This window comes from Prionailurus viverrinus, chromosome B2 (assembly GCF_022837055.1).
Source record: "Prionailurus viverrinus isolate Anna chromosome B2, UM_Priviv_1.0, whole genome shotgun sequence".
In the NCBI taxonomy this organism is placed as follows: domain Eukaryota; kingdom Metazoa; phylum Chordata; class Mammalia; order Carnivora; family Felidae; genus Prionailurus; species Prionailurus viverrinus.
This window is the reverse complement of record NC_062565.1, coordinates 51,784,003-51,797,846: the sequence shown is the minus strand read 5'-3', so window position 1 is coordinate 51,797,846 and position 13,844 is coordinate 51,784,003. Positions and strand designations below refer to the sequence as shown.

Sequence of the window (13,844 nt, the reverse complement as noted above, 5' to 3'; positions counted from 1 at the left end):
AAATTGCTCTTACTCAATTGATAGTTTAAGTAGATCTAAGCATCTGCGCTTGCGATGTGCCTTTGCTATCTTTCTCCATCGTAGATTCTGGACACACCAAGATGGTAGTTAGAACTCAATATAAAGAGACCAGTTGATAGTACATGTAGTTGCCCAGTATGCAAGGACCCCGAGTTTCTATTATTTTCCCTCTCATACAAGGTTAATGAGTAAGACCAGGCAATGTTTGGAATTCACTTTTAAGTAGTATGCCATACTTCTTTCAATTCTGACAGCCTGCAGATCCCTTTTTATGTTCCACAAAGAAGTTGGGATATAAACCAAAATAAATTGATTGAAAAAATATATATAAATACGATTATGTCTATGGCACCTCCATATTTGCAAAAGAATTCAAAATTTCCACAAATTATCTGGAAATTCATAGGCTTATGTTGTACATAAACAGAGCTTTAAACTTGCTGTATAGTTAGGAAAAGCAATGAAAAGAAATGGCAACTCCTTTTAGTGACAATTTCTTAAACTTGAAAATAGAATTTATCATTTCTGAGGACAGCAAATTGTGATAAATAGATAACCTGATATTCTACAATGAGTTTTGTTTAAAGTAAAATGCATAAATTTGAATTATACTAAATAAAAGGACAAAATCATTATTTTACAGCATTAGATGGTATTTTGAAGAATGTAAGTTACATGGATAATATGTGAAGTTTATTTTAACTGTTGGCATTTTTGTCATTTGACTACATTTTTTATACTTTTTATAATGATCCCATACTGTCTAAAATGTCACATTAAGCCTCTAACGTATTTGTGTCATGCAAGCAATAGATATTTAACAAGTGTTTTTGTTAATGATGAATTTTCATTTCTGTTACATGTAGAATTAGTGATAACAATCCTATTTATATCAATAAGATTTCTCTAATTTAAGTTGGCTACTACATTTTATTCTATATAATGAAAATAACTGCCTTTAATTATCATATTCAATGATATTAGTGCCTTCTAAAATGTTTAATTATCAAATCATATCAGTCTATACAAAATACATATAAATAAGCAGGAAATATCACCTCCATTTTATGAGTAAAAAGTATAACAATTTATGGTGAATTTTTATAAGGCTACTCAGGGACCTCTGACCCAATCAGTGTTAATCTTAGATTAAGAAACCCAGATTTTTTAATTTGAAGGATCTTTAAAAAGTACCTGATCTGAATGCCTCATGTTATACACGAAGAAACTGACGACTAGAGAGATGTTATAGAGCTCATATGTGGAAGATAAGATATTCCTTATGATTCACAAATATTTCAAGAATATTCTTAATTATCATTTCCAAAGTGAAATTTAAAAGGAGTATATCACCTTATATTCCTTCATAAGTATATTTCATTACACATTACCAAGGGTAGTGTTTTTACATTCCTTGGTTGTATTGGGAAAGGTTTCTAGATTGCTTCCACTGCTTATCCATAGAATGGTATTTGAGATATAAAATATACAACCCATGCCTATTTGTTGCATTTTAATAGGATAAATAAAGATGCAGAGTTCCTCTCTGAAATAATTTATGGACTTTTATACTATATAAATGTGTATTTTCATATGTTTCCCTAATAGCTTACAAAGTACCATCAAAAATCTTCCATTATACCTCCTCCAACATATAAGATATATAAGAGGAAGACAATATGCCTTTTTTACATATAAACCAAATGACCAAAAAAGCCTTAAAATATATTAAACTCCTATCCCCTATTACTGCTCAATCTAGGGGTTCGTATCATCTCTACTGTGTTACTATGCATCTGTACCATAGATCCTTTGCTAAATATCAAATATTGCAGCTCTTAAAAAAAGATGCAGGAATTTAAAAATAAGAATGCAACACCTATATGACCCATCCAGCCAGTGACTTCATGATGCCTTTTTTTTATGGAGAGTGGTTCCCAAAACAATGCCAGCAGTAGGTAGAAAAAACTTTTTTTTTTAATTTGAAATACTTCAAGATATCATCCTAGGAATATATGAATTTCTTTTTATTATGCAAAAATTAGAACTTTTCTTATTAATAAGGATACTCCAATAAAATGAACATTTTCTTGCACATACTATACTCAAGAGGCATCTCCATTACTTATACAGTTATTTGTCAAAATATCAAAGACTTTGTCTTATGTATGCTCACCTGCTCAGAAAAGAAGTCGCTATCATCTTCCAGGTATTTACTGAAAGGGTTGGGTTCATAAATTTCCTCCTCTTTTTTCAGTAATATTTTGGATTTTACAGGTACTGGGCGAATCACTCCAGGCTTAGTCTTCATGAATGTCAAATAACATTTTTAAAAATAAAGAAATAAATAACATTAAAATGAATGAATATGTATATCATTAAGTTATTCAAATGTTCTCACAAAAAATTATAATTTTTAAATTTTAAAATGATTTTACCGATACATAGATCAGCTTAGAAATCAAATGATTTTAACTAAAGTAACTTTAAAGTTAACCGTTACATCAATGAACTCATAAAGATCTATTATCATGACATTCAAAATGCAAAAAGCTTCCTCATTTATCTAGCCAAATGTGTTCCTATATCCTCACCAGTTCATTCAGCTAATAAATATTTCATCTGACAAATATTTATGGAGAATGTCCTTAGCACCAGGCAGCATTCTCATTCTGGTAAGGAGAGATGAATTTGGCACAGTCTCAAAGCCTTTAACAATTTATTTTTCTGGAAACTACCCCCCATGCGCCAACATCCACAGAGCTGGGTCCCTGGAAACTATGTTCGTTTTATGTATAATGAAACCAGGGATGGCCTTCTGACCTAAAAGGCTAGGGAGGTGAAACCAGATTTTCTCTTCCAAGAATGTGGAAAAGGAATAGACCATTCTGAAATTTCTTGGGAAGGTTGAAATTATAATATGTCAATTTGGGAACTATAAGAAAGACTTAATCTGCCATAAAAAGCATATTAGATGAGATCAAGAAAGACAGCAAAGTGCATGGAGCCTAGAGAGAAGAGACACTAGGGGGCTTTCCAGAACTGAATTCTAAAACATTCCTGGGGCCCAGCTGAATTTCTTGTCCTGAGGCTCCCTGAGACTTTCCTTTTTTTAACACAAGATTTCCTACTTTTTAAAACTCAAATTTGCTTCTGTAACTTGCAACCAAAAGAGTTTTAGCTAGACTAGTCATTCAAGATTCATAAACTTGTACGCAATGTCAGTTTGATGAGAGAGACAGAGAAATCTACTTTGGGGCAATTTCAGAATGATGTTTCACAAACACCAAAACCTTGTTACATTGTAAAATGTCACAAAATGATTGATAAATTTACAAAAACATTCCAAACAACAATTCAATAAAAAGTTGTGACACTTTCTCTGGCTGAGCATTTTGCCGTAATCATTCTTCTCAACACCATTTCCTTTCTGAATATAGTAAATTAGCTCTCCTCAATCAACACTGATGCTGACAATTTAAGCCTTAAGGGACTATGTCTATCTCTCTGCTCTATAAACCACCTGATACATTTTGAGGCTTGAATAAATGCCACTCTGCAATACTTTTTCAATCGATATTTTCCCAGTTGCCTTTCATATTTATGTCAACTAGGGAAGTACAGAGTGAGAAAAGTCTCTATATTCCCCAGGCTGAGAAATATTTCCCACTTAAGAAACTCTGATTTCTCTCAAGAGGGAAAAAAATGAGCAAGTAACATCCAATTATGCATGAAGTCGCACCGTGGAGTATATGTATGACACCAGTATCCCTGCAGTAAACTCAGCATAAGAACAAAGCCTCAGCAGCTACTGATTTCTATAACCACCTATAATGAGGGAGACACCTGATATTTGGGTCATGATCCTAAGTTGTCCAGATTTTTTGTCTCTCTTTTTCACTTGACTTCCTGTTTTATTTCCCCTTCCTTCTCCTACTCTACCTTCTCCTTCTCTTCTGCTCCTTTGTGAGGTAGGAAATCAATGCAACAACTCTAGTACTCGAGGCCTACCAGGTTCTAAAACCAACATGGAGCTTTAGGAGCTAAGCTTGGTGGGAGTAGGCAAAAAGATGAAGGCAGAGAGGAGAAATGTCACCAAATTCACTTGATATGCTAAGAGAATCCCTCTGCCAGAGACCCTGACCCTTGTATTGCTGGCAGGATGATAATCTGGGTTATCCTAGCCTGGAGACTTTCACTCAGATCTTCTCTCTCGGGATCATCAACCTCCAGGGTGAGACCAAAAAAGAGACTCCTCTAGATAGCAAGTAGCTTTAGTATCAGAATCATCACCCATGTTTCATATATGTTTCCTTACCAGCCTTTATGCTCCTTAGTTCCTATGAATTTCCTGAATTTGATGGTTGTCTGATAATTTGACAATAATTATTTCCCTATTTCCTCTACTCTATTGGATGTCCCACATGCTCTTTTCTTGGACTCTGTGTCCCTGAAGTCTGAGGCTTCCTCATTCTAGTTTGCCTACTTGGCCTTGGTAGAGTTGTCCTGATTCTTACACTGTATTTGTCACTTCTTTCCTCAGTCCTGTTTTTTCTCCTGCATCTTAACTTGGTGTCACTCAGTAGTATTTTATAGAGATGGAAGCCAACTCTGAGCATAAAAATAGACATAGTTTGCCTTGGACATTGTTCACATTTCCCATTCTGTAAATTTTAACCATATCCTCCTCACCCAGAGATCAGTATTTGGTCACTATGGTCAAGTTGGAAATTGAACACTGGTGGCCCAATTCTGAACCTCATGCACTATCCATAAATCATAGTACATGGACAAGTCATATTCGTGACAGCCTCTACACCTTGTTCATACCATTTCACATGCTTTGAAATCAATATCAAAATCCTTGAAGACTCATTGCAGATAATGACACCATCATTCTCCCATATATCCAGATTCTATATCTTACCTATATGTGATCAGGCCCTATATTCAGTATTTTAGATAGATTATCTCATCAATTCCCTACAAAAAACCCTGTGAGAGACTTAGAGAAAATAAGTTACATGCCAAAGTCATGCAGTTAATATGTGAAGAAGTCAGATTTAAATCCAGGTCAGATCTAATCATCAAACCCATGATTTTAATTACTCCTATGCCTACTGTAAGACAGAAACATATGGAGAAACAGCATAGACAGACTTAAAATCATTTTTAAATACCCACCTCAATAATTTCTTCTGTCCAATCAATAACAAAGTTCCAATATTTTTATATTTTTGATTTCTTTTAAATTCATTGCTTCTGTTTTATTTCTACTGTCCATTGACACATACTTGACTTTGGCCACTATTACTTCATTTGATGTCATTTTACCTTTCTTTTCATTAGTCTTACTAAATCCAGTTTTTCTTTCTTTAAATGTGGCATATAAAAAAGTTCCTGCCAAAAGACCATTCCTAAAATACTGTAGGATATGATGTTTTCTTATTCAATATACACATCCATACATCCTCCTTTCACCACCCCCCCACACACACACAACACACACACACACACACACACACACATACACACACACACACACACACACCATACCCAATTGCATTTACTAAAGCACTCTGTAGTTTGCATGGCCAAGACATAAAAATTGTACTGATGTCTCTCTCTGGACTTGGTTAAAAATACACTCACAGAAAACAGCATGATATTGCCAGGAGGAGGGCATCAAGCTTATAGACTTTAATTTTTGCAATAGTGTTCATAGACTGTATGACCTTGAAAAATCTGTTCAAGGTACCTTCTCCATCCTTTCCCTGTCTGGACCTTCAGCTAAAGGATTATAATCATCCATGAGTAGGTCCTTTAATAATGAGTAATGGCACATTTATTATTTACATTCCTGTCCTCTCCGTCATCATACCACATAGAGTTTTTACATAAGTCTTGTCTCTGCATATGCAAATCCATCACCCAAACAAGTGTCTCAAGGTGCCTTTTAGAACATCTATAAAATAGCCTAAGTAAAGCAACCAGTGCTGTTGCTGGCAAGGTAAGGATCTCTTGGAATATTAGTTAATTTCTTCTCTGCACTTCTTGTCTGCTGGTTCCTCAATGTCAAATGCTTATGTAATCTGTATCTGTTGAAGATTAAATTGCCAACACAAAGTAAACTAATGGATCTATCCAAATAAGAGTTCTGCTAGCACTGTGCCACTCAAGATGGGGTATGTAAACCAGCAGCATCTGCGTCACTTGGGAACCTGTTAGAAGTGCGGGATCTCAGGCCCTACTCCAGAACTACTGAATCATAATCTTCATTTTAACAAAATCTCTAGGTGATTCATGTGCCCTCAACTAGAACTCATTCCACTAAAATGTTGTGCAACCCACCTAAAGATAGATCTTCCTTGGTCTGCCATCCCAGAGACATCTGCTCAACTTTGAGCTTTGCCTCCAGACTAAAAGAAAGCCTTTAGAGGAGAATGTCTTTTATTGATTTCTAATCTACATTGCATCCTTGCATATACCCCCCTGATATCTTTAGACTTCAAGTAGACTTTTGTTCTCTAATTCTGGCATAAGTTTGTGTCCAAACAAAAATAAAGGTAATTACATTAATCAAGTTGGAAGACTCTGTTAAGGTGAGCTACTATAAGATTGTCATTGCCAGCAACTAAACAAGCCCAAAGTGGCCCTTCTTTCATTTTTCTCTAAATAGAACCCATAGATCCAGCTAGACTCATGACTAATACACGTAACTGTTATTCTTATGATGCCAGGAAAAGCAACTCCATAATTTCCTTACCAGCCTAAGTGGAGAAATAAAAACAGGCAATGACTCCCATAGTTAACAAAAAAGGAACAGAAAGAATAACGAGAAATTTCTCTAAATGGCAAATTTCAATCCTTTATGATGAACCTACTGAGAGAGAACTGATCTACACTGAATACAAGACATTTTTGAAGCACCTCAAAGACAAAATAACCATTGTTTTGGATCTCTGAAGCACACATCTATCAGACGTTCTCTGGAGCCATTTTGCCAACTGCGACCTAATCTATGTCAGGAAGTATAGTGTGTATAACTCTTGTTCTCAGAGGGCTGACAACTCAGTTGAGTTAGCCACCAAATAATCACACTATGAGTCAAGTCGTGTCACTTGACTCCTCTCCAAGCTCTCTAATGCCTCACTTTCTCACGTAGAGTGAAAGCCAAAACCCTTGCCATGCCTGTAAGGTAATGCCTACCAAGTGCTATATGACCTAATCTTTCCTATGCCCCACTAGCCTCTCTCTTCCCAATCTTATCTGCTGCTGTGATCCCTCTCACGTCCCCACCACTCTCCCCACTCTAGCACAGACACTATGATACTCTCCCCCCAGGGAGTTTACACTTGGGCTCTTTGCTTTTTCCAGAACTCTTTTCTCCCTGGAATGCCAATTTCCCCTTCCCTCCCTTACTATTTTTATTTTGTTTCCATAGAACTTATTGTAATATGACATTTGTTTATGTGTCTATTGTTTTGCTTTCTTCACTAGAATGTAAGCTTTATGAGGACAGAGATGATTACTTTGTTCACTGTTGTATCTCCAACACCTAGAACTGTGCCTGGAACCTAGAAGGAGCTAAATCATTACTTGAAGAATGAATAAATTAATTGACAGCCAGAAAGAGCTCAGGATGCTGGCTATTATCCAATATGAAGGCTTCAAGGGGTGTTGACTGTCAGCTTGGGGTCTCCCATTACTTTTTCTGGATTGACTTTTTGATTTCAGTATAACTCAGGAAGAGAGAAATCCTCAGGCTAGAAGATCCATATGGTCTTTCACCAATAGAGGACCAGAAGAAGGGAAGTGGATTGATGAGTTCCACCGTCAGAGGTAAGAGTAGAGGCTGAAGTTCCCATCTCTGATGGATATGAGAAGTCAAAGCCAGAGATCACTTCTTTGGGAACTTTACAAGATTTTCAACTTCTCCATTTAAAACAATTGTTGTTTTTCCTCCCGTTTGCTTATAGCGATACCGATAAAAGTTTTAATACCAAAAGAGAAAGATACCGGCTCTTTTGAAGAATTTGAGGTTGGGGTAGAAGTAAGGAGATCACATTTAAACCTACTGCTAATTTTGAGGGGGAAAAAGTCCAGAGTATGTAGAGTTCCTGGGGCCTGTGAAAGGTTTCAACGGCCCATGGGACACTGGTCTGAGCCTGCTGTTAATTTGTCTTTATAACTCATCAAGTGTACACTTATGCTGGAACATTGCTACTCCAGGGCACCATGAAAATAAACATTATTTCTGTCCTTTGGAACTTGAAATCATAATTCTAGGACAACAAGTTGGTACTGCCTCTGGCTGGAGACCAAAGTTGAAAATTAGCTGCCAGCACTGACCTGGAGAATCCATTATTAATATTTTAAAATAATGGCTTCTTAGAGCAAGCTTCTTCTTAAATTAGTAACTTCAACTATTGGACTGCGTTTAATTGCCTTTGATGACAGTATTAAGCCCTGCAGTGGTGTAATGAGGGAAGAACAGAAATAAAGAACAGGGTCTCCATTCTTCTGGGTTTATTTTTATCTTTTAGAAGAAATAAAATGTACAATAAAAAGCAAGAACGTAATAAACACAGCATATAGCAAACTCTGTGAACTGGCTAGAAATTCTACTAATTTGATGGATCCAAAGAGCTAGTGAAAGTACCACAGTGTTTCTTGTACCCATTTGCTTCCGTCTTGTCTTTAGTTCCCAGTGTTTTATACATATGCATATATTCTAGAATTTCTGTGGCAACCAGCTCATAGAAACTCAAAAACATAATACCAGTCAAAACTGTTGACAAAAGCAATATTCTCTAAATGATTTAGCTGGTTCACTCGTTCAATTAATAAATGTTGATTAGCTTTCATTCTTTTAAGATCAGTAATATTATATGCTTGAAGCAAACAATTAAGCCTTTTCTACCCCTTGAATAAATATCCCATATTTCAAAACACTATAGTGCAGAGCAAAATTTCCAAGACTGAGGGAAAAAGAAAGATTTTCATAGCACCCATGAGCTATGGGACTACTGACACACAACTGTAGATATGTGGACTTCAGTTTTTTTTTCATCAGAATAACGGAATAACAATTCCTGCCAATTGCGAGAATCTAACAGGATAATGTTCATGACAGAATTTTGTCAAGAAAAAAAAACACCATAAAATAAATTTGAAAGGGAAAAACTTTCCTCTTCTTTTTGCATTTATAATATAAAGTATTGATTCTAAATGATCTACACCATCCAGCAAAGTACCTACCTAAAATATTTTTTAAAAAATAAAAACATACATAGGACTCCAATTATTATAAACCACATCCCGTAGCTCAAGAAACATTTGATGGAATGTGTACAACACCACAGATTGGCTGGGTTGAAGTATTCCAATGGTTGAAGAAAAGACAATAGCATGACTCAAAATGTAAGAGGTGTAGATGATAAATGCTGTAGCACTTAAGTGTGTTGTGTCAAGGAAAACTGGTCAAGGACAAACCTCCTTTCAGCTTGAAGAAGACATCAGTTCTACACAAAAGCTTTAGAGCTGCATTTTCTGAACAACAGTGACCTCAAGGGCCCTCAGAACAATGACTCATGCACCACTAAAGCAGGACACATCAGCTGGCATTCAGAACTGGGAACAAAGTATCTGAAAGCTTAAGCACTCTTCTTTATAATGTTCCAGTAAGCAGCATTTTGCTTTTACCTGTATATAGCCATGTGGCTCATTTTTTTAAACTATTGTTTTGTACTATCCAGATTCAGTATTCATCTTGGGCAACAATGAACATTTTGTAATGGCATTAAATATCAAAATCAAAAGCCAAATGTCTTCTAAACCAAGCTTCCCTACCTACCACCAAGGGAGGCCAGTGTCCTACCCATCCTGGAGAACCTAAACTATTTTCTCATCCAAAGAAAAGGCCCCACTGGCCTCTGTTAATATTGTGAGGTCTCAGCTCAGGAATTAGCAAAGCTTTGTATGCTATATCCCTCCTTTCCTTTTGCTCCCATTATTATGCTAGGAGTAGTCTACTTACAGGTGTGAAATATCCACATCCAAATTGACCCCACCCAGTCTCCTCCTCTTTCATAAGTGATCATATCTTTTCAGGCTATGGGAAAATGCTAGAACAGGGCCCACACTGGAAGTGCCCAATGAATTTCATACTTCTGTGGAGGCCAAATTCCCCAACTTCTTCATCAACCTTTCCTTATTATTTTTTAATTATCTAAAATTCATAATGAGTTGTTTGAAAGTCACCCAGAACAAAAATGGTCACTATCGCTGTGATATGAGATAATCCATTTAAACTCTGTGTGAGCCTCTGTTTCTTTATCCATAAAAAATATTATCTTTGAGATCATACTTCAGAGGTCATGTGTGCAATAATAACACCTCTCATAGGTACCAGGCTATATTAGCAACCTCACATATTATGATACATGAGCCTTGCCATCCCCCTGTGGGTTGACAGAGTAGTTATTCTAACCTCCCATTTTATAGATGGGTGTTTCCAACACCCTCATCTCTAAGCCCCTTTCCTGTTTTCATGCACTGTGATGCTGTTTAACAGAAGAAGAGAAACTGAGGCACAGTTGGTGAACTTTTTCCATATCCATTCCATTCTCCTGAGCCGAATACTAAATAGTTTGGCTTCCAGAGTAAACAATGGGAATATCTTAAGAATAAGGGACACAGGGACATGGTCATTTCTTTTTTTCTTTCAAATGTTGAATTGCCACAATTGCAGTGTAAACAAACAACTAGGTAGCCAAGTTAAAAGAAAAAAGTATGAAAAATTTGCATATCCTGAAAATGCCAAATCTCAAAAGCAAAATGGTTTCTGTATTAAGCTTGTATCACCACAGTGATTTCTCGTATATTTTCACTTCAACCAATTTATTATATTTTTTCCCTAAAATAGGACTAAAATAATTTTAACTAATGGCTTATTTTATATAAAACATATTTGCTTACATAAGTTAATTATAATCTATCATACGTTCCCCAAAATTTTGTTTTTATGTGCTACATATACACACATTTTATAAAAAGCAATGTATAATATCAAATTACCTATTATATGGCACCTATATGTGTGATGCTATAAACAAATGCACATATACGCGTGTGTGTGTGTGTGTGTGTGTGTGTGTAGTTTTGTTTTCCAAAGGCATTCTCACTTACTCAAGTTATTTAGAAGTTAATACTAAAGAGGGTTTGAGATGGCAAATATTGGAAATTCATTCATAAAAATGAAAACTTATCATTTCATTCATATATTACTTAAGAGCAAAAATATCATAAATCCCTAAAGAAACAAATGTCATATGGCATTCCTTGCATACAATTATTTTTATCCTATTCCGTCCCCAAGTAATGAAACACAGGGTTAGTATCATGAAATAGAAGTCAAAGTGATTAAATTTAATGATTATATCAATCCAGATGTTCCTTTTTGTGTGTGATAAGCTTGCTTGATAATAATCCCTTCACAAACCAACCTATATCTCAAGGGAATTTGGGGATTAAAACTTAATTTAAAACTTGGTTAAGAAATTCCTTGAACTCTTTAGAGAAAGAGTCTAAAGCAAATGCAAAGAAATTATCATTAAAGTCAGTCAAAGCAGTGCTTTGTATTTTTCTCCCTAAAGAACACAAACTTAAAATTCACAGAATTATTTTATTAGGCAAGAAACGGTTTATTTATTACATTTACAGTGAGTTGTTTTTATGTGTCTCTTTTTATGAAGTCATTATATATATTTGCCTCTTTGAAATAGTTTCTTATAATATTAAGCCAAGAACTGAGATAGATGTGTATGTGTGTATATGTATATATATTTTTCACTCATTTATCTCAAGAAACAAGTATATCATTATTTTAAATATTAAAATAGCTGTGGTAATATTTCCATATATAAACTGGGAAACCATTCAACTTTATTATGTTATTTCAATGCTTGTTTCCATGACAACTCCTTCACATCACACTGTTAGTAATCATAGACTCACAGTGCTGGAAGGGTTTGGAAAGTAGGTAATAGAATGCTCTTGTTGCTCATTTAGGAAACTGAGGACTAGATTTCAGATTTGTGACTTATCCACTGTCAGCCCAGTAGCTAGTGTCAGAGAAGGAATAAAAGATGGTTCTTCTGGTCCCCATTCTAGCATGCTTTCACCTATACTATGCTGCCAGCCACTCTTCTAAACTAATGGACACTACTTACACACGGACACACACATACACATGCAAACACACCCCATATATACACCATATGTATAAACATGAATATACCCAAGCAGTTTGTTTAATCAGGCTATTTTTAAGAGTCAAACTATACGTTTTATGGGTTTTCAGTATTACAAATGAAAATAATATCATTTTGGCATAACAATGACAAGATGACTTGTTGTTGGCTATGGATGTAGAACACAAAAACAATTGCTTAAAAAGGGGAAAAATCAGTATTAAACAGTGATTTTGCCTTCTTAGTATCTCAAACTGCTTTACTAGCAATTTTTGTAATTCTACTGAAGGTGCCTATTGTTCAGGAATTCATAATTATAAATAATAAAGATTAAAAGATATAAAGAAATCTTTAGTAATGTCTAGGCAACTTACTTCATGGTTTCAATTTGCTAACCACTGTAAAAGAATAGAAAATACAAAACCCTATGATGAAAAGTAATTCTATGTAATCAAATTGCATCTATAAATAACAGATTCTAGAGTTTAGATCAGTACTAACACATTGGCCCATAGCCCTTTGTTAAGCCAATGAAATGTGGTTACTCCAAATTGAGATGTGCTGTACATGTGAAATACATAGCATATTTCAAAGACTTAGCCTCCAAAAAGGAATATAAAATATCTCATTTATACTGATTATTTGGTAAAATGGTATTTGCCTATCACTAAATAAAATACATTATTGAAATAAATGTGGTCTGTGTTTTACTTTTTACTCTTTTAATGTGGCTACTAGAAAATTTTAAATTACATTTGTGGCTTGCCATTGTGGTTCACATGATATTTCTCCTGCTCATTACTGATCTACACCATTTACATGCTAACCTTCCTGTCTGAAATATCCCATTTCTCATTTCTTGAAGTCCAGAACCTGCCCTACATCATCAAACATGACCTGTCCTTGAATGCTTTTTGCCTCTGTCCTATCAGGAAGTAAGCGCTCTCCCTCTCTAAACTACTAAGATGCAAGTTCCTGGCAAATAAGGTCTATGTATGGTTTTTATATATGTTGGTAAGCTACAAAACAACCACCATGCAACTACAGTAAAGCATCAGTAAAATTTTGTTAGACAGGCAAACAAATATATGCAGTAAATGTATTCTCTGTTCACTTTCACTCAGAAAAATCTGTCTTGAGAGATCAGAATTTTCGAAAGTAGGTCCATGACTTAATAAGAGGATACATACCAGCTGACTCTCGGATACTGTAGAGGATGGGGAGGACAGGTTTGCCTGAAAAATTAGAAACATGGTGTTTATTTAGTGAACTTCATAATTTCACAAAATATCCATATTTTTAAGTTTTTTGAAGTTCTTTATTATTAAAGAACACATGCCCATTGTAGAATTTTGAAAAGAATAAGATAAAAGGAAAAGTATCATTATGCCACCAGAAAATGTTGAACATTTTTTGTACATTGCCTTACAATATTTTTCCTATGTTTTCTTATGCAGCTCATATAATAGCATGTTTTATGTGTTACTTCTCCTTAACATCTTAACATAAACACTATCACAAGACATCAAAAATTCTTCAAGATGACATAATATTTCAGTCTCTGTATAT

The 13,844-nt window shown here is 35.1% G+C and overlaps 1 protein-coding gene across 1 annotated transcript in view; it reads right to left on the bottom strand.

Annotated features, from left to right (window-relative positions):
* Positions 1–13,844, bottom strand: part of MLIP (muscular LMNA interacting protein) — a 115,493-nt gene that overhangs the window by 19,994 nt on the left and 81,655 nt on the right. Inside the window, exons 10-11 of the mRNA XM_047860363.1 lie at positions 13,466–13,510; positions 2,198–2,326 (exon numbers count right to left, since the gene is read on the bottom strand). Coding sequence (XP_047716319.1) covers positions 2,198–2,326; positions 13,466–13,510 — 174 coding nt within the window. The remainder of the gene's footprint in view (positions 1–2,197; positions 2,327–13,465; positions 13,511–13,844) is intronic.